The following is an 18,785-nucleotide window of genomic DNA, read 5'->3' as shown; positions in this document are numbered from 1 at the left end:
GTGGGCCCTGGTCGTTAGTTTGTTAGACAGACAGACAGACCCACAGTGGGCCCTAGTCGTTATTTAGACAGACAGTCCCACAGTGGGCCCTGGTCGTTAGTTTGTTAGATAGACAGACCCACAGTGGGCCCTGGTCGTTAGTTTGTTAGACAGACAGATCCACAGTGGGCCCTGGTCGTTAGTTAGACAGACAGACAGACCCACAGTGGGCCCTGGTCTTTAGGTTGTTAGACCCACAGTGGGCCCTGGTCGTTAGTTTGTTAGACAGACCCACAGTGGGCCCTGGTCGTTAGTTTGTTAGACAGACAGACAGACCCACAGTGGGCCCTGGTCGTTAGTTTGTTAGACAGACAGACAGACCCACACTGGGCCCTGGTCGTTAGTTTGTTAGATAGACAGACAGACCCACAGTGGGCCCTGGTCTTTAGGTTGTTAGACCCACAGTGGGCCCTGGTCGTTAGTTTGTTAGACAGACAGACCCACTGTGGGCCCTGGTCATTCGTTTGTTAGACAGACAGACTCACACTGGGCCCTGGTCGTTAGTTTGTTAGACAGACAGACAGACCCACAGTGGGCCCTGGTCGTTAGTTTGTTAGACAGTCTCACCCACTGTGGGCCCTGGTCTTTAGGTTGTTAGCTAGACAGACAGACCCACAGTGGGCCCTGGTCGTTAGTTTGTTAGACAGACCCACAGTGGGCCCTGGTCGTTAGTTTGTTAGACAGACAGACCCACACTGGGCCCTGGTCGTTAGTTTGTTAGATAGACAGTCCCACACTGGGCCCTGGTCGTTAGTTTGTTAGACAGACAGACCCACACTGGGCCCTGGTCGTTAGTTTGTTAGATAGACAGACCCACACTGGGCCCTGGTCATTAGTTTGTTAGATAGACAGACCCACACAGGGCCCTGGTCATTAGTTTGTTAGATAGACAGACCCACACAGGGCCCTGGTCATTAGTTTGTTAGATAGACAGTCCCACACTGGGCCCTGGTCGTTAGTTTGTTAGATAGACAGACCCACACTGGGCCCTGGTCGTTAGTTTGTTAGATAGACAGACCCACACTGGGCCCTGGTCGTTAGTTTGTTATTACATAGATGAATTCTAACTGTAGACAGACATTATGAGCTCCTCTCATATTTGCATATATGTAAGAGTTTCATTTGTTCGCCATTTATTTATTTTATTTATTTTCTGGTGGAGGCGTTGTTTTATTTGTTTTCTATGGAAACACACACAGACACACACACACAGACACACACACACAGACACACACACACAGACACACACACACAGACACACACACACAGACACACACACACAGACACACACACACAGACACACACACACAGACACACACACACAGACACACACACACAGACACACACACACAGACACACACACACAGACACACACACACACACACACACACAGACACACACACACAGACACACACACACAGACACACACACACAATCACACACACACACACAGACACACACACAGACACACACACAGACACACACACACACACACAGACACACACACACACACACAGACACACACACACAGACACACACACACAGACACACACACACAATCACACACACACACACACACACACACACACACACACACACACACACACACACACACACACACACACACACACACACACACACACACACACACACACACAGACACACACACACAGACACACAGACACACACACACAGACACACACACACACACACACAGACACAGACACACAGACACACACACACAGACACACACACACAGACACACACACACAGACACACAGACACACACACACACACACACACACAGACACACAGACACACACACACACACAGACACAGACACACACACACACACACACACACACAGGCTCAGCCTCTGCTGGCTCTGCAGACATATTTATATGTGATATGTATATTGCACACATTTATATAGCTGTCAGCTTTGGGTCCACGCGGGGCGGCGTTGCGTGGGGAAGCATTTCCCAGACGCACGCTGATAGATGGGCTAGGCGGGCCTGCGCGACGCTTTATTGAGTTTGCTGTGATTATCCCTCTCAGACATCCATACACACACCGGCCAGCCTGTCAGTGAGAGATGGGGAGGGGGGATTCGCTGATGGAGGGAGGGAGGGAGGGAGTGAAGAGACAAAGTTCCAGGGAAAGAGATGAAGGCAGACAATGAGAGGGAGAGAGGGAGTGTCGGGGAAAAGAGAGCCAGGGAGGATGACAAGTGGTGGTCGGAAGGAGAAAACTAAGTGCTGGGTAGAGAGGGAGAGGGAGAGGGAGAGGGAGAGGGAGAGAGGGAGAGAGAGAGAGAGAGAGGGAGGGAGGGAGGGAGGGAGAGAGGGAGAGAGGGAGAGAGGGAGAGAGAGAGAGCTGTTTGTGTAATAAAGAAGTGTGTATCATTACTATACATGATAGAGTTGACGAACACATTATCAGGGCCATTGCTTTTATTTTTAGTAGAAACACCATGGATTCTCTCTAATATAGAAATTAGTTTGATTATCAGAATTATTATTTACATGAATGGAGAAGATAAAAATACAACTGATTTATTAATCTGTCTGTCTGTCTGTCTCTCTGTCAGTGTTAGTTTCCAGGGAGGATGAATTTAGTAGCAGGCTAAGTAGCAGGGCTGGTTTCCGTGGTTGCACAGCCCTACACTACGCAACGCTGGCCGACGACCCACTCGCTGTACGCATGCTGCTGGAGAAAGGTGAGTCATGCATACACACACTGACACGTGCACACGCATCCACACACACACACACATCATGTCCTTGAGGTGTACTTCAAGTGACTGATTGGGTTTCTGTCTCACACCTGTCTGTGACTCGGGTCCTCTGCCGAACACACTACCCCAGGGCAGAACATCCACCCCCTCCTGTGGTCTCTCTACACACCAGTGGGTTTGAAACAAGTATGCCCCAACCTCCCTCCAGACCTAATTGATCTCTGACCCTTGCATAGAACCTGTCCTGGGGCAACACCACAAGAAAATAGAGAGAAACTGTGAGATTAGACCCAACCAAATCATGAGAAAACAAAAAGACCATTATTTGACACATTGGAAAGATTTAACAAAAAAACAGAGCAAACTAGAATGCTATCTGGCCCTAAACAGAGAGAACACAGTGGCAGAATACCTGACCACTGTGACTGACCCAAACTTAAGGAAAGCTTTGACTATGTACAGACTCAGTGAGCGTAGCCTTGCTATTGAGAAAGGCCGCCGTAGGCAGACATGGCTCTCAAGAGAAGACAGGCTATGTGCACACTGTCCACAAAATGAGGTGGAAACTGAGCTGCACTTCCTAACCTCCTGCCAAATGTATGGCTATATTAGGGACACATATTTCCCTCAGAATACACAGATCTATAAAGAATTCGAAAAAAACAAATCCAATTTTGATAAACTCCCATATCTACTGGGTGAAATACAACAGTGTGCCATCACAGCAAACGGCTCTGGGAAACAAATAACGTCAGCTAGGGAGCCAGACAGCTAGCTAGCTAATAGTACACTTTAGCTTGAAATTAAACCATTTTCTGTCCAAATTAGAAAGGTGTATTATCTGAAATTGTAGCTAGCTAACGCTAGACTATCATACCTGTATACATCATTATGCATGATGGACGCATCTCCCTGTTACAGATGCCACGGTTGCCCTTAGTTTGAAGATGTAATCCGGAGACAGGTGTTTCCTCCATCTCTTTAGCGATCATACTCAAATTCCACTGATTTCACAACGTGATCCTTCAGAAAGTGGAGAGCAACACTGATGCAGCTCCACTACACAATAAAAACATTTTTAAAGCCGCGTTCAACAGGAGTACCAACACATACTAATGAGTTCCAATAGACAGAAGCCCTCTATATTGCAGACCAATCCGAACTCCTCTCTCGGCATGTCCAGCCCACTCATTATCTCAGCCAATTTAACCAACAAGGCTCTAATTTAGCAATTGTATTCGTGTTTACAAATGACATACATGTTTGTTATTAAGGCACATGAAAGTTCACATGTTCCAGAATGCATTTCTGCCCCCCAAAAAAACAAATTTTTGATAAAAACAAAACTTGTTTTTACGTTCAAACAGCTCTCCTGTGAAGTCGTAACTTGCGACATACGCCTAGTTTCCTGAATTAGGTCACATATAGACATAGTATGACATTTGAAATGTCTCTATTATTTTAGAAACTGTCCAAGTGTAATATGTAAACATATGTTACCATGCCAATAAAGCACCTTGATTTGTCTGTGTGTGTGATTTCTATGAGTATTTTATTAGTGCTGGGGGGGTTAGTGTATACATATTTAATATCTATGAGTATGTTATTAGTGTATATATATTTAATATCTATGAGTATTTTATTAGTCTTGGGGGGGGGTTAGTGTATACATATTGAATATCTATGAGTATGTTATTAGTGTATACATATTTAATATCTATGAGTATTTTATTAGTCTTGGGGGGGGGGTTAGTGTATACATATTGAATATCTATGAGTATGTTATTAGTGTGGGGGTTAGTGTATACAGTGCCTTGCGAAAGTATTCGGCCCCCTTGAACTTTGCGACCTTTTGCCACATTTCAGGCTTCAAACATAAAGATATAAAACTGTATTTTTTTTGTGAAGAATCAACAATAAGTGGGACACAATCATGAAGTGGAACGACATTTATTCGATATTTCAAACTTTTTTAACAAATCAAAAACTGAAAAATTGAGCGTGTAAAATTATTCAGCCCCTTTACTTTCAGTGCAGCAAACTCTCCAGAAGTTCAGTGAGGATCTCTGAATGATCCAATGTTGACCTAAATGACTAATGATGATAAATACATATACTGTTCATATTGAATATCTATGAGTATGTTATTAGTGTATACATATTGAATATCTATGAGTATGTTATTAGTGTTGGGGGGGGGGGGGTTAATTTATACATTGAATAATGACTTTCTAAGGAGATAGGACTGAAGAATGATTGTTAAAGAAAATGATTGTTGCCCTTTGGTATGAGGAAGTCTCTAAACTGCTCTTATTTAATGGATCTAAAGCATTACTGCTATGTGCAAAAGGTATCGCAAATAATCTGCATCCTTAAAAATGTCCAAATAAACCCCGAAAAGCTTAGACCACTGTCTTAATTACTAGGTAAGCACACACACACGCAAACAACACACACACACACACACACACACACACACACACACACGCAAACACTGTCATGATTGAGTTACGGGAACAATGTTCGGTTTGTGATGGATTACACCACTCCCACTGTCGTGTCCTGGTCCTCCATCTTCTTCTTCTCTCTTCCTCAAACTGACCAGTAGAACTAGACACAGCAAAAGGGGAAAGAGGGAGGAGGATGAGAGAATGAGTAATCTAAGTGCTTAAACAATTCTACTCACCTAATGGAATAACACCCCCCCCCCCCCCACACCTCCATACACACACTCTCTCCTTCCTGATACAGTTTTACTTCTTTTTTTTAAACTGGAGAAATTTCTCAAAACAGAAACGATTATTCTAAACCAATCACATTAAAGATGTTGTTACCCAGACGACCCAACCACGCCTGACCGGCACTGCTATCATAGCCAATCAGAATCCATCTGTGACCTCCCTCCCTTCTCACACACACACACACACACACACACACACACACACACACACACACACACACACACACACACACACACACACACACACACACAGTAACAGAAGGAGAAGTTGTTTCTTGTTTTCTTCCTCAGCTCAGTTTCACGATTCCTATTGGTCCCTCCTTTCCTCTGCTCTCTTCCATCTTTCTGTTTTCCTGCTGCTCTCCTCCATCTTTCTGTTTTCCTGCTGCTCTCCTCCATCTTTCTGTTTTCCTGCTGCTCTCCTCCATCTTTCTGTTTTCCTGCTTTCCATCTTTCTGTTTTCCTGCTGCTCTCCTCCATCTTTCTGTTTTCCTGCTGCTCTCCTCCATCTTTCTGTTTTCCTGCTGCTCTCCATCTTTTTGTTTTCCTGCTGCTCTCCTCCATCTTTCTGTTGAATAACAGCTGTCAATCTTTCTGTTTTCCTGAGAACTTTCTGTTTTCCTGTGTGTGTGTGTTTTCCTGTGTTTAAAAGTGTATCTTTCTGTTTTCCTGCTGCTCTTCTCCATGCGCCTGTTTTCCTATTTGTGCTTGCATCTTTTGTTTTCCTGTTTATCTTTCTGTTGAATAACAGCTGTCAATGATGAGAACCTGTGTGTGTTTGTTGTTTAAAAGTGTACATGCGCCTGTGTATTTGTGCTTGCACTTGTGTTTGTTTATTTCCCTGTGTGTGTGTGTGTGTGTGTGTGTGTGTGTGTGTGTGTGTGTGTGTGTGTGTGTGTGTGTGTGTGTGTGTGTGTGTGTGTGTGTGTGTGTGTGTGTGTGTGTGTGTGTGTGTGACCCCTGTGCGTTGTCTTGCTCTCTTCGCCTCAGTTGTCTCACGCCTCCATCCATCACCGCCTGTAGGCCCATCTCAAGCAGGGTCCTGCCCCAGCAGCCCTCAACCTGCCTGGGGAAGCTCACTACCCATCCCCCAGGCTCCACACAGGGCCCCACAAGCCTGGCAGAGAGTGATAGAGCGGCGCATGGCCCTGACCAGGGGGGTAAAGACACTCAGGCATACACACAGACCCGCAGGGTCCCTGTCCCACCAGCTGTATGGGAACGGGGGAGGGAGGTAGAGAATACTCCTAATAGCCGTTTTTAATAAGGCAATAATAAAGGTGGTTTTGTAAGGGAATTTAATGCTTTTATTGAGTCTGTTTCAATATACCCTCTCTCCCCCCGTCTCCCCTCCTTTCTCTCTCCCCTCTTTCTCTCTCCCCTCTTTCTCTCTACCCCCTCTCTCTCCCTCCCCCTCTCTCTCCCCCGTCTCCCCCTCTTTTCTCTCCTCTTTCCCTCTCCCCTCTCTCTCCCCTCTTTCCCTCTCCCCTCTCTCTCCCCTTCTTTCTCTCCCCCCACTCTCCCCTCTTTCTCTCTCCCCCCCACTCTCTCCTCTTTCCCCCCACTCTCTCTCCCCCCACTCTCCCCTCTTTCTCTCTCCCCTTCTTTCTCTCTCCCCCACTCTCCCCTCTTTTTCTCTCCCCCTCTTTCTCTCTCCCCTCTTTCTCTCCCCCTCTCTCTCTCCCCTCTCTCCCCCCTCCCCCTCTCTCTCCCCCCACTCTCCCCTCTTTCTCTACCCCCTTCTTTCTCTCTCCCCCCACTCTCCCCTCTTTCTCTCTCCCCTCTTTCTCTCCCTCCCCTTCTCTCTCCCCTCTTTCTCTACCCCCTCACCCCTTCTTTCTCTCTCTCCCCTTCTTTCTCTCCCCCACTCTCCCCTTCTTTCTCTCTCCCCTCTTTCTCTCTCCCCTCTTTCTCTCCCCCTCTCTCACCCCTTCTTTCTCTCTCCCCCTCTCTCTCTCACCCCACTCTCCCCCATCTCCTCTTCTTTCTCTCTACCCTTTCTCCCCCCACTCTCTCCTCTTTCTCTCTACACCCTCTCCCCCCTCTTTCTCTCTCACCCATCTCCCCTCGCTCTATCCCATCTCCCCCCTCTTTCTCTCTCTCCCCCCTCTATCTCTCTCTCTCTGAGGGTTAGTGGTCGTTAGGGTTGATCCTTGGCCCAGAGGGTTGGGCTGATATTAAAGGCCTAAATGATGCTATTTATTATGTTGGAAACAGAACGGGGGGACAGAGAGTGTGTGAGGCAGGTGAGGGGAGCTGTGAGTGTGTGTGGGTGTGTGTCAGCTGGTATATTGCTTTTGTCCTTTATGTTTGAGGTTTGGATCATTGGTTTGGGAGCAGGGCAGGTGTTTAGGTTTTTATCAATAATCACCATGCCGATTACTCTCACTGGTCTTCGCTCACAGCAACACTACGACCATACACAGACACACACAGCATCGCAAAACACACCAATGCGGCATCGCTACAGAGGTGTGTGTGTGTGTGACACTGAGTTAAGAGTTCAGGTCAGGGCATAAGGCAATGCTAACCACCCTTACAGACAACACCACCGGCACCCCACACTGCCATTAAACACTCTCAATCCCCGACACACACTCTCACACGCACATTCTCAATCATTGACTCACTGACACCTACACTCTCACACACACATTCAATCACTGACACACATTCTCAATCATTGACTCACACACACATTCAATCACTGACACACTCACTGTAACACGTGCTGTCTCTCCTGAAGTTACCTCAGCCCTTTAGTGTGTGTGTGTAATATATATGTGATATAGGGGTATTAACCTACTGTGATATAGAAACCTACTGTGATATAGGGGTAGTAACCTACTGTAATATAGGGGTAGTAACCTACTGTGATATAGGGGTAATAACCTACTGTAATATAGGGGTGATAACCTACTGTAATATAGGGATAATAATCTACTGTGATATAGGGGTAATAACCTACTGTGATATAGGGGTAATAACCTACTGTAATATAGGGGTAATAACCTACTGTGATATAGGAGTAATAACCTACTGTAATATAGGGATAATAATCTACTGTGATATAGGGGTAATAACCTACTGTGATATAGGGGTAATAACCTACTGTGATATAGGGGTAGTAACCTACTGTGATATAGGGGTAATAACCTACTGTAATATAGGGGTAATAACCTACTGTAATATATTAACCTACTGTAATATAGGGGTAGTAACCTACTGTAACATAGTAACCTACTGTAATATAGGGGTAGTAACCTACTGTAATATAGTAACCTACTGTAATATAGGGGTAATAACCTACTGTGATATACTAACCTACTGTAATATAGGGGTAATAACCTACTGTAATATAGGGGTAATAACCTACTGTGATATAGGGGTAATAACCTACTGTGATATAGGGGTAGTAACCTACTGTAATATAGGGGTAATAACCTGCTGTGATATAGGGGTAATAACCTACTGTGATATAGGGGTAGTAACCTACTGTGATATAGGGGTAGTAACCTACTGTGATATAGGGGTAGTAACCTACTGTGATATAGGGGTAGTAACCTACTGTGATATAGGGGTAATAACCTACTGTAATATAGGGGTAATAACCTACTGTAATATAGTAACCTACTGTAATATAGGGGTAGTAACCTACTGTAATATAGTAACCTACTGTAATATAGGGGTAATAACCTACTGTAATATAGTAACCTACTGTAATATAGGGGTAATAACCTACTGTAATATAGGGGTACTAACCTACTGTAATATAGGGGTAGTAACCTACTGTAATATAGGGGTAGTAACCTACTGTAATATAGGGGTAATAACCTACTGTGATATAGGGGTAATAACCTACTGTAATATAGGGGTAGTAACCTACTGTGATATAGTAACCTACTGTAATATAGGGGTAGTAACCTACTGTAATATAGTAACCTACTGTAATATAGTAACCTACTGTAATATAGGGGTACTAACCTACTGTAATATAGTAACCTACTGTAATATAGGGGTAATAACCTACTGTGCTATAGGGGTACTAACCTACTGTGATATAGTAACCTACTGTAATATAGGGGTAATACCCTACTGTAATATAGGGGTAGTAACCTACTGTAATATAGTAACCTACTGTAATATAGTAACCTACTGTGCTATAGGGGTAATATAGTTTAACGCTACTGTCAATATTCTAGGGGTAATAACCTACTGTGCTATAGGCGCCATGCTCTACCAACTGAGCTACAGAAGGACTGTGATATAGTAACCTACTGTAATATAGGGGTAATACCCTACTGTAATATAGGGGTAGTAACCTACTGTGATATAGTAACCTACTGTAATATAGGGGTAATAACCTACTGTAATATAGGGGTAATAACCTACTGTAATATAGAGGTAATAACCTACTGTGATATAGGGGTAATAACCTACTGTAATATAGGGGTAATAACCTACTGTAATATAGGGGTAATAACCTACTGTGATATAGAGGTAATAACCTACTGTGATATAGAGGTAATAACCTACTGTAATATAGAGGTAATAACCTACTGTGATATAGGGGTAATAACCTACTGTTATATAGGGGTAGTAACCTACTGTGATATAGGGGTAGTAACCTACTGTGATATAGTAACCTACTGTAATATAGAGGTAATAACCTACTGTAATATAGGGGTAATAACCTACTGTAATATAGAGGTAATAACCTACTGTAATATAGGGGTAGTAACCTACTGTGATATAGTAACCTACTGTAATATAGGGGTAATAACCTACTCTAATATAGGGGTAATAACCTCCTGTAATATAGGGGTAATAACCTACTGTGATATAGTAACCTACTGTAATATAGGGGTAATAACCTACTGTAATATAGGGGTAATAACCTACTGTAATATAGGGGTAATAACCTACTGTGATATAGTAACCTACTGTAATATAGGGGTAATCACCTGCTGTGATATAGGGGTAATAACCTACTGTGCTATAGGGGTAGTAACCTACTGTAATATAGTAACCTACTGTAATATAGTAACCTACTGTAATATAGGGGTAATAACCTACTGTGCTATAGGGGTACTAACCTACTGTGATATAGTAACCTACTGTAATATAGGGGTAATACCCTACTGTAATATAGGGGTAGTAACCTACTGTGATATAGTAACCTACTGTAATATAGGGGTAATAACCTACTGTAATATAGGGGTAATAACCTACTGTAATATAGAGGTAATAACCTACTGTAATATAGAGGTAATAACCTACTGTGATATAGGGGTAGTAACCTACTGTGATATAGTAACCTACTGTAATATAGAGGTAATAACCTACTGTAATATAGGGGTAATAACCTACTGTAATATAGAGGTAATAACCTACTGTAATATAGGGGTAGTAACCTACTGTGATATAGTAACCTACTGTAATATAGGGGTAATAACCTACTGTAATATAGGGGTAATAACCTACTGTAATATAGGGGTAATAACCTACTGTGATATAGTAACCTACTGTAATATAGGGGTAATAACCTACTGTAATATAGGGGTAATAACCTACTGTGATATAGTAACCTACTGTAATATAGGGGTAATCACCTGCTGTGATATAGGGGTAATAACCTACTGTGCTATAGGGGTAGTAACCTACTGTAATATAGTAACCTACTGTGATATAGTAACCTACTGTGATATAGTAACCTACTGTGATATAGTAACCTACTGTAATATAGTAACCTACTGTGATATAGTAACCTACTGTAATATAGTAACCTACTGTGATATAGGGGTAATAACCTACTGTAATATAGGGGTAATAACCTACTGTGATATAGGGGTAATAACCTACTGTAATATAGGGGTAATAACCTACTGTAATATAGGGGTAATAACCTACTGTGATATAGTAACCTACTGTAATATAGTAACCTACTGTAATATAGGGGTAGTAACCTACTGTGATATAGTAACCTACTGTAATATAGGGGTAATAACCTACTGTAATATAGGGGTAATAACCTACTGTAATATAGGGGTAATAACCTACTGTAATATAGGGGTAATAACCTACTGTGATATAGTAACCTACTGTAATATAGTAACCTACTGTGATATAGTAACCTACTGTGATATAGTAACCTACTGTAATATAGTAACCTACTGTAATATAGTAACCTACTGTGATATAGTAACCTACTGTGATATAGTAACCTACTGTGATATAGTAACCTACTGTGATATAGTAACCTACTGTGATATAGGGGTAATAACCTACTGTAATATAGGGGTAATAACCTACTGTGATATAGGGGTAATAACCTACTGTAATATAGGGGTAATAACCTACTGTGATATAGTAACCTACTGTAATATAGTAACCTACTGTAATATAGGGGTAGTAACCTACTGTGATATAGTAACCTACTGTAATATAGGGGTAATAACCTACTGTAATATAGGGGTAATAACCTACTGTAATATAGGGGTAATAACCTACTGTAATATAGTAACCTACTGTGATATAGTAACCTACTGTAATATAGTAACCTACTGTGATATAGTAACCTACTGTAATATAGTAACCTACTGTAATATAGTAACCTACTGTAATATAGTAACCTACTGTGATATAGTAACCTACTGTAATATAGTAACCTACTGTAATATAGTAACCTACTGTGATATAGTAACCTACTGTAATATAGTAACCTACTGTAATATAGTAACCTACTGTAATATAGTAACCTACTGTGATATAGTAACCTACTGTAATATAGTAACCTACTGTGATATAGTAACCTACTGTAATATAGTAACCTACTGTAATATAGTAACCTACTGTAATATAGTAACCTACTGTGATATAGTAACCTACTGTGATATAGTAACCTACTGTGATATAGTAACCTACTGTGATATAGTAACCTACTGTGATATAGTAACCTACTGTGATATAGTAACCTACTGTGATATAGTAACCTACTGTAATATAGTAACCTACTGTGATATAGTAACCTACTGTGATATAGTAACCTACTGTAATATAGTAACCTACTGTAATATAGGGGTAGTAACCTACTATAATATAGGGGTAGTAACCTACTGTGATATAGTAACCTACTGTAATATAGGGGTAGTAGGCATCACATATATGACCCCTCTTTCTACCCTGTTGAGCTGTCCAAATGCTGCAGTCTGACCCCTAACCTTTGACCCCCCGAACCTCCCTCTCTCGATCTCTGTGCAGGTGCCAACCCCCTGCAGACCAATGCCTTAGGACACACAGCCAGAGCCTACGCCAAGGAGGGAGAGTTACACACACTACTGCTGGAGTGGGAGGGCAAGGTATCTCACACACACACACACACAATACACTACACGAGGATTGGCAAACTAACGACCAGCCTCCTCGGCACGAGATCGAACTTCCACCCAGGAAACATCTGCACCCCCCACTGGGAGACACACACACACACACAAAGACACCCCCAGTGGGGAGTGACAGGGAAATGAGCGATATGATTGGCTCTGAGGGGTGTAAAGGCTGTTCCAGGCTAGTGGAGGTTAAAAGGGGAACTAGTGTTGGTGTGTTTAAAGACAAGGCAGTCGTATGCACAACCCGAAATCAAACCCCTTAGCCCATAGGCACTTCCCCTAGCCCCTAGGCACTTCCCCTAGCCCCTAGGCACTTCCCCTAGGCCCTAGGCACTTCCCCTAGCCCCTAGGCACTTCCCCTAGCCCCTAGGCTGTAGGCACTTCCCCTAGGCTGTAGGCACTTCCCCTAGGCCGTAGGCACTTCCCCTAGCCCTTAGGCCGTAGGCACTTCCCCTAGCCCTTAGGCCGTAGGCACTTCCCCTAGCCCCTAGGCACTTCCCCTAGCCCCTAGGCACTTCCCCTAGCCCCTAGGCACTTCCCCTAGGCCCTAGGCACTTCCCCTAGGCCCTAGGCACTTCCCCTAGCCCCTAGGCACTTCCCCTAGGCCCTAGGCACTTCCCCTAGCCCCTAGGCACTTCCCCTAGGCCGTAGGCACTTCCCCTAGCCCCTAGGCCGTAGGCACTTCCCCTAGCCCCTAGGCTGTAGGCACTTCCCCTAGGCCGTAGGCACTTCCCCTAGCCCTTAGGCCGTAGGCACTTCCCCTAGCCCCTAGGCACTTCCCCTAGGCCGTAGGCACTTCCCCTAGCCCCTGGGTACTTCCCCTAGCCCCTGGGTACTTCCCCTAGCCCCTGGGTACTTCCCCTAGCCCCTAGGCACTTCCCCCTAGCCCCTAGGCACTTCCCCTAGCCCCTAGGCACTTCCCCTAGCCCCTAGGCACTTCTCCTAGCCCCTAGGCTGTAGGCACTTCCCCTAGGCCGTAGGCACTTCCCCTAGCCCTTAGGCCGTAGGCACTTCCCCTAGCCCCTAGGCCGTAGGCTCTTCCCCTAGCCCCTAGGCCGTAGGCACTTCCCCTAGCCCCTAGGCACTTCCCCTAGCCCCTAGGCACTTCCCCTAGCCCCTAGGCTGTAGGCACTTCCCCTAGGCCGTAGGCACTTCCCCTAGGCCGTAGGCACTTCCCCTAGCCCCTAGGCACTTCCCCTAGCCCCTAGGCACTTCCCCTAGGCCATAGGCACTTCCCCTAGGCCGTAGGCACTTCCCCTAGGCCGTAGGCACTTCCCCTAGGCACTTCCCCTAGCCCCTAGGCACTTCCCCTAGCCCCTAGGCACTTCCCCTAGCCCCTAGGCCGTAGGCACTTCCCCTAGCCCTTAGGCCGTAGGCACTTCCCCTAGCCCTTAGGCCGTAGGCACTTCCCCTAGCCCATAGGCCGTAGGCACTTCCCCTAGGCACTTCCCCTAGCCCCTAGGCACTTCCCCTAGGCCCTAGGCACTTCCCCTAGCCCCTAGGCACTTCCCCTAGCCCCTAGGCTGTAGGCACTTCCCCTAGGCCGTAGGCACTTCCCCTAGCCCTTAGGCCGTAGTCACTTCCCCTAGCCCTTAGGCCGTAGGCACTTCCCCTAGCCCCTAGGCACTTCCCCTAGCCCCTAGGCACTTCCCCTAGCCCCTAGGCCCTAGGCACTTCCCCTAGGCCCTAGGCACTTCCCCTAGGCCCTAGGCACTTCCCCTAGGCCGTAGGCACTTCCCCTAGCCCCTAGGCCGTAGGCACTTCCCCTAGCCCCTAGGCTGTAGGCACTTCCCCTAGGCCGTAGGCACTTCCCCTAGCCCTTAGGCCGTAGGCACTTCCCCTAGCCCCTAGGCACTTCCCCTAGCCCCTAGGCCGTAGGCACTTCCCCTAGCCCCTGGGTACTTCCCCTAGCCCCTGGGTACTTCCCCTAGCCCCTAGGCACTTCCCCCTAGCCCCTAGGCACTTCCCCTAGCCCCTAGGCACTTCCCTAGGCCCTAGGCACTTCCCCCGTAGCCCACTTCCCCTGGCCGTAGGCACTTCCCCTAGCCCCCGTAGGCACTTCCCCTAGGCCGTAGGCACTTCCCCTAGGCCGTAGGCACTTCCCTAGGCCCTAGGCACTTCCCCTAGGCACTTCCCTAGCCCCTAGGCACTTCCCCCCTAGCACCCCCTAGGCCGTAGGCACTTCCCCCTAGGCCGTAGGCACTTCCCCTAGCCCCTTCCCCCTGTAGGCACTTCCCCTAGGCCGTAGGCACTTCCCCTAGGCCCTAGGCACTTCCCCTAGCCCCTAGGCACTTCCCCTAGGCCGTAGGCACACTTCCCCTAGGCCCCTTCCCCCAGGCCGGCACTTCCCCTAGGCCCTAGGCACTTCCCCAGCCCCTAGGCACTTCCCCTAGGCACTTCCCCAGCCCCTAGGCACTTCCCCCCCTAGGCCGTAGGCACTTCCCCTAGCCCCTAGGCACTTCCCCTAGGCCGTAGGCACTTCCCTAGGCACTTCCCCTAGCCCCTAGGCACTTCCCCTAGGCCGTAGGCACTTCCCTTAGGCCGTAGGCCCTAGGCACTTCCCCTAGCCCCTAGGCACTTCCCCTAGGCCGTAGGCACTTCCCCTAGGCCGTAGGCACTTCCCTTAGGCCGTAGGCACTTCCCTTAGGCCGTAGGCACTTCCCCTAGCCCCTTCCCCTAGCCCCTAGGCACTTCCCCTAGCCCCTAGGCACTTCCCCTAGGCACTTCCCCTAGCCCCTAGGCACTTCCCCTAGCCCCTAGGCACTTCCCCTAGCCCCTAGGCACTTCCCCCTAGCCCCTAGGCATTTCCCCTAGCCCCTAGGCACTTCCCCTAGCCCCTAGGCACTTCCCCTAGCCCCTAGGCACTTCCCCTAGCCCTTAGGCACTTCCCCTAGCCCCTAGGCACTTCCCCTAGCCCCTAGGCTGTAGGCACTTCCCCTAGCCCCTAGGCTGTAGGCACTTCCCCTAGGCCGTAGGCACTTCCCCTAGCCCTTAGGCCCTAGGCACTTCCCCTAGCCCCTAGGCACTTCCCCTAGCCCCTAGGCACTTCCCCTAGCCCCTAGGCACTTCCCCTAGCCCCTAGGCCGTAGGCACTTCCCCCTAGGCCGTAGGCACTTCCCCTAGGCCGTAGGCACCCTCCCCTAGGCACTTCCCCTAGCCCCTTCCCCTAGGCCGTAGGCACTTCCCCTAGCCCCCTAGGCCGTGGGCACTTTCCCTAGGCACTTCCCCTAGGCCGTAGGCACTTCCCCTAGGCCGTAGGCACTTCCCCTAGGCACTTCCCCTAGCCCCTAGGCACTTCCCCTAGGCCGTAGGCACTTCCCCTAGCCCCTAGGCACTTCCCCTAGCCCCTAGGCCCTAGCCCCTAGGCACTTCCCCTAGCCCCTAGGCACTTCCCCTAGGCTGTAGGCACTTCCCCTATCCCCTAGGCTGTAGGCACTTCCCCTAGGCCGTAGGCACTTCCCCTAGCCCTTAGGCCGTAGGCACTTCCCCTAGCCCCCCCTAGGCACTTTCCCTAGGCCCTATGCACTTCCCCTAGCCCCTAGGCACTTCCCCTAGGCCGGAGGCACTTCCCCTAGCCCCTAGGCCGGAGGCACTTCCCCTAGGCCGGAGGCACTTCCCCTAGGCCGGAGGCCTATGCCAGAGGCACTTCCCCCTAGCCCCTAGGCCGGAGGCACTTCCCCCTAGCCCCTAGGCCGGAGGCACTTCCCCCTAGCCCCTAGGCCGGAGGCACTTCCCCCTAGCCCCTAGGCACTTCCCCCCCTAGCCCCTAGGCACTTCCCCCTAGCCCCCCTAGGCACTTCCCCCCCCTAGGCACTTCCCCTAGCCCCCCTAGGCACTTCCCCTAGGCCGTAGGCACTTCCCCTAGCCCCTAGGCCGTAGGCACTTCCCCTAGGCCGTAGGCACTTCCCCTAGCCCCTAGGCCGTAGGCACTTCCCCTAGCCCCTAGGCCGTAGGCACTTCCCCTAGGCCGGAGGCACTTCCCCCGGGCCGTAGGCACTTCCCCCTAGGCCGTAGGCACTTCCCCCAGCCCCTAGGCCGGAGGCACTTCCCCTAGCCCCTAGGCACTTCCCCTAGGCCGTAGGCACTTCCCCTAACCCCTAGGCACTTCCCCTAGGCCATAGGCACTTCCCCTAGCCCCTAGGCACTTCCCCTAGCCCCTAGGCCGTAGGCACTTCCCCTAGCCCCTATGCTGTAGGCACTTCCCCTAGCCCCTAGGCACTTCCCCTAGGCCGTAGGCACTTCCCCTAACCCCTAGGCACTTCCCCTAGGCCGTAGGCACTTCCCCTAGGCCGTAGGCACTTCCCCTAGCCCCTAGGCACTTCCCCTAGCCCCTAGGCCGTAGGCACTTCCCCTAGCCCCTATGCTGTAGGCACTTCCCCTAGGCCGTAGGCACTTCCCCTAGCCCTTAGGCCGTAGGCACTTCCCCTAGCCCCTAGGCACTTCCCCTAGCCCCTAGGCACTTCCCCTAGGCCGTAGGCACTTCCCCTAGCCCCTAGGCACTTCCCCTAGCCCCTAGGCACTTCCCCTAGGCCGGAGGCACTTCCCCTAGCCCCTAGGCCGGAGGCACTTCCCCTAGGCCGGAGGCACTTCCCCTAGCCCCTTGGCCGGAGGCACTTCCCCTAGGCCGGAGGCACTTCCCCTAGCCCCTAGGCCGGAGGCACTTCCCCTAGCCCCTAGGCCGGAGGCACTTCCCTAGCCCCTAGGCCGGAGGCACTTCCCCTAGCCCCTAGGCCGGAGGCACTTCCCCTAGCCCCTAGGCCGGAGGCACTTCCCTAGCCCCTAGGCCGGAGGCACTTCCCTAGCCCCTAGGCCGGAGGCACTTCCCCTAGCCCCTAGGCCGGAGGCACTTCCCTAGCCCCTAGGCCGGAGGCACTTCCCCTAGCCCCTAGGCCGGAGGCACTTCCCCTAGCCCCTAGGCCGGAGGCACTTCCCCTAGCCCCTAGGCCGGAGGCACTTCCCCTAGCCCCTAGGCCGGAGGCACTTCCCCTAGCCCCTAGGCCGGAGGCACTTCCCTAGCCCCTAGGCCGGAGGCACTTCCCCTAGCCCCTAGGCCGGAGGCACTTCCCCTAGCCCCTAGGCCGGAGGCACTTCCCCTAGGCCGGAGGCACTTCCCCTAGGCCGGAGGCACTTCCCCTAGGCCGGAGGCACTTCCCCTAGGCCGGAGGCACTTCCCCTAGGCCGGAGGCACTTCCCCTAGGCCGGAGGCACTTCCCCTAGCCCCTAGGCCGGAGGCTCGGCCCCTCGGCACCCTGCACGATTAATGTTGTTTTTTAAGCAATCCATAAACGGTACGTCTATAAATCTAAATGTGGGTCAGGTGGGGGCGTGATCTGAAAGTTTGTTCTAGTGCCAACAAATAATAACATCTTACAGTGTTCGGCTTTCACAACGCAATTCCGAGAAACGGATGGTAATTCTGGTGCGGATTAAAAGGTGTGATGAATGCGTTTCTGCTGAGCGGACCGGGGCACAGACTGTCTGGTTCTGTTCTCCTCACTCTACATCACAGTAGTCATATTTGGACTCGTTGGTGTTTGGCTTATAGGACATCAAAGCGTATTATAATCCTCAACGGCTCATCTTTCAATGTACATTGAGTCACCTTAATTGAACAGCATTTCCCTTCACTCGGACAACAAAACATTTGCACGTTTCCCAATCAGCCAGACGAATGGGGACAACTTGTTGTCACTCAAGGTGCTGAAGTTCAGAACAGCTGTCAGTCAAAAACCTCACAGTGCTGTGAAGGGCAGAGCCTGAGTTCTGACGTCATGTAGAACTCGTTACTGGTCAGATACTATGTTTCACTTTAGGCTCTTATTAGTGCCACCATCTGTCATATTCAACCTGTATCTGGTACGAGTGTAAAGGCCGACAACCA

At 48.9% G+C, this 18,785-nt stretch overlaps 1 protein-coding gene across 1 annotated transcript in view; it reads left to right on the top strand.

Annotated features, from left to right (window-relative positions):
* The window catches only part of clpb (caseinolytic mitochondrial matrix peptidase chaperone subunit B), a 94,826-nt gene that overhangs the window by 35,421 nt on the left and 40,620 nt on the right, over window positions 1-18,785 (top strand). The window contains exons 5-6 of the mRNA XM_046315604.1: window positions 2,630-2,758; window positions 12,777-12,874. Of these exons, the coding sequence (XP_046171560.1) occupies window positions 2,630-2,758; window positions 12,777-12,874 (227 nt within the window). The remainder of the gene's footprint in view (window positions 1-2,629; window positions 2,759-12,776; window positions 12,875-18,785) is intronic.

The sequence above is a fragment of the Oncorhynchus gorbuscha genome, linkage group LG19 (assembly GCF_021184085.1).
Source record: "Oncorhynchus gorbuscha isolate QuinsamMale2020 ecotype Even-year linkage group LG19, OgorEven_v1.0, whole genome shotgun sequence".
NCBI classification, from domain to species: Eukaryota; Metazoa; Chordata; class Actinopteri; order Salmoniformes; family Salmonidae; genus Oncorhynchus; species Oncorhynchus gorbuscha.
The sequence above is the reverse complement of the archived record's forward strand: the minus strand, read 5'-3'. Positions and strand labels throughout refer to the sequence as shown.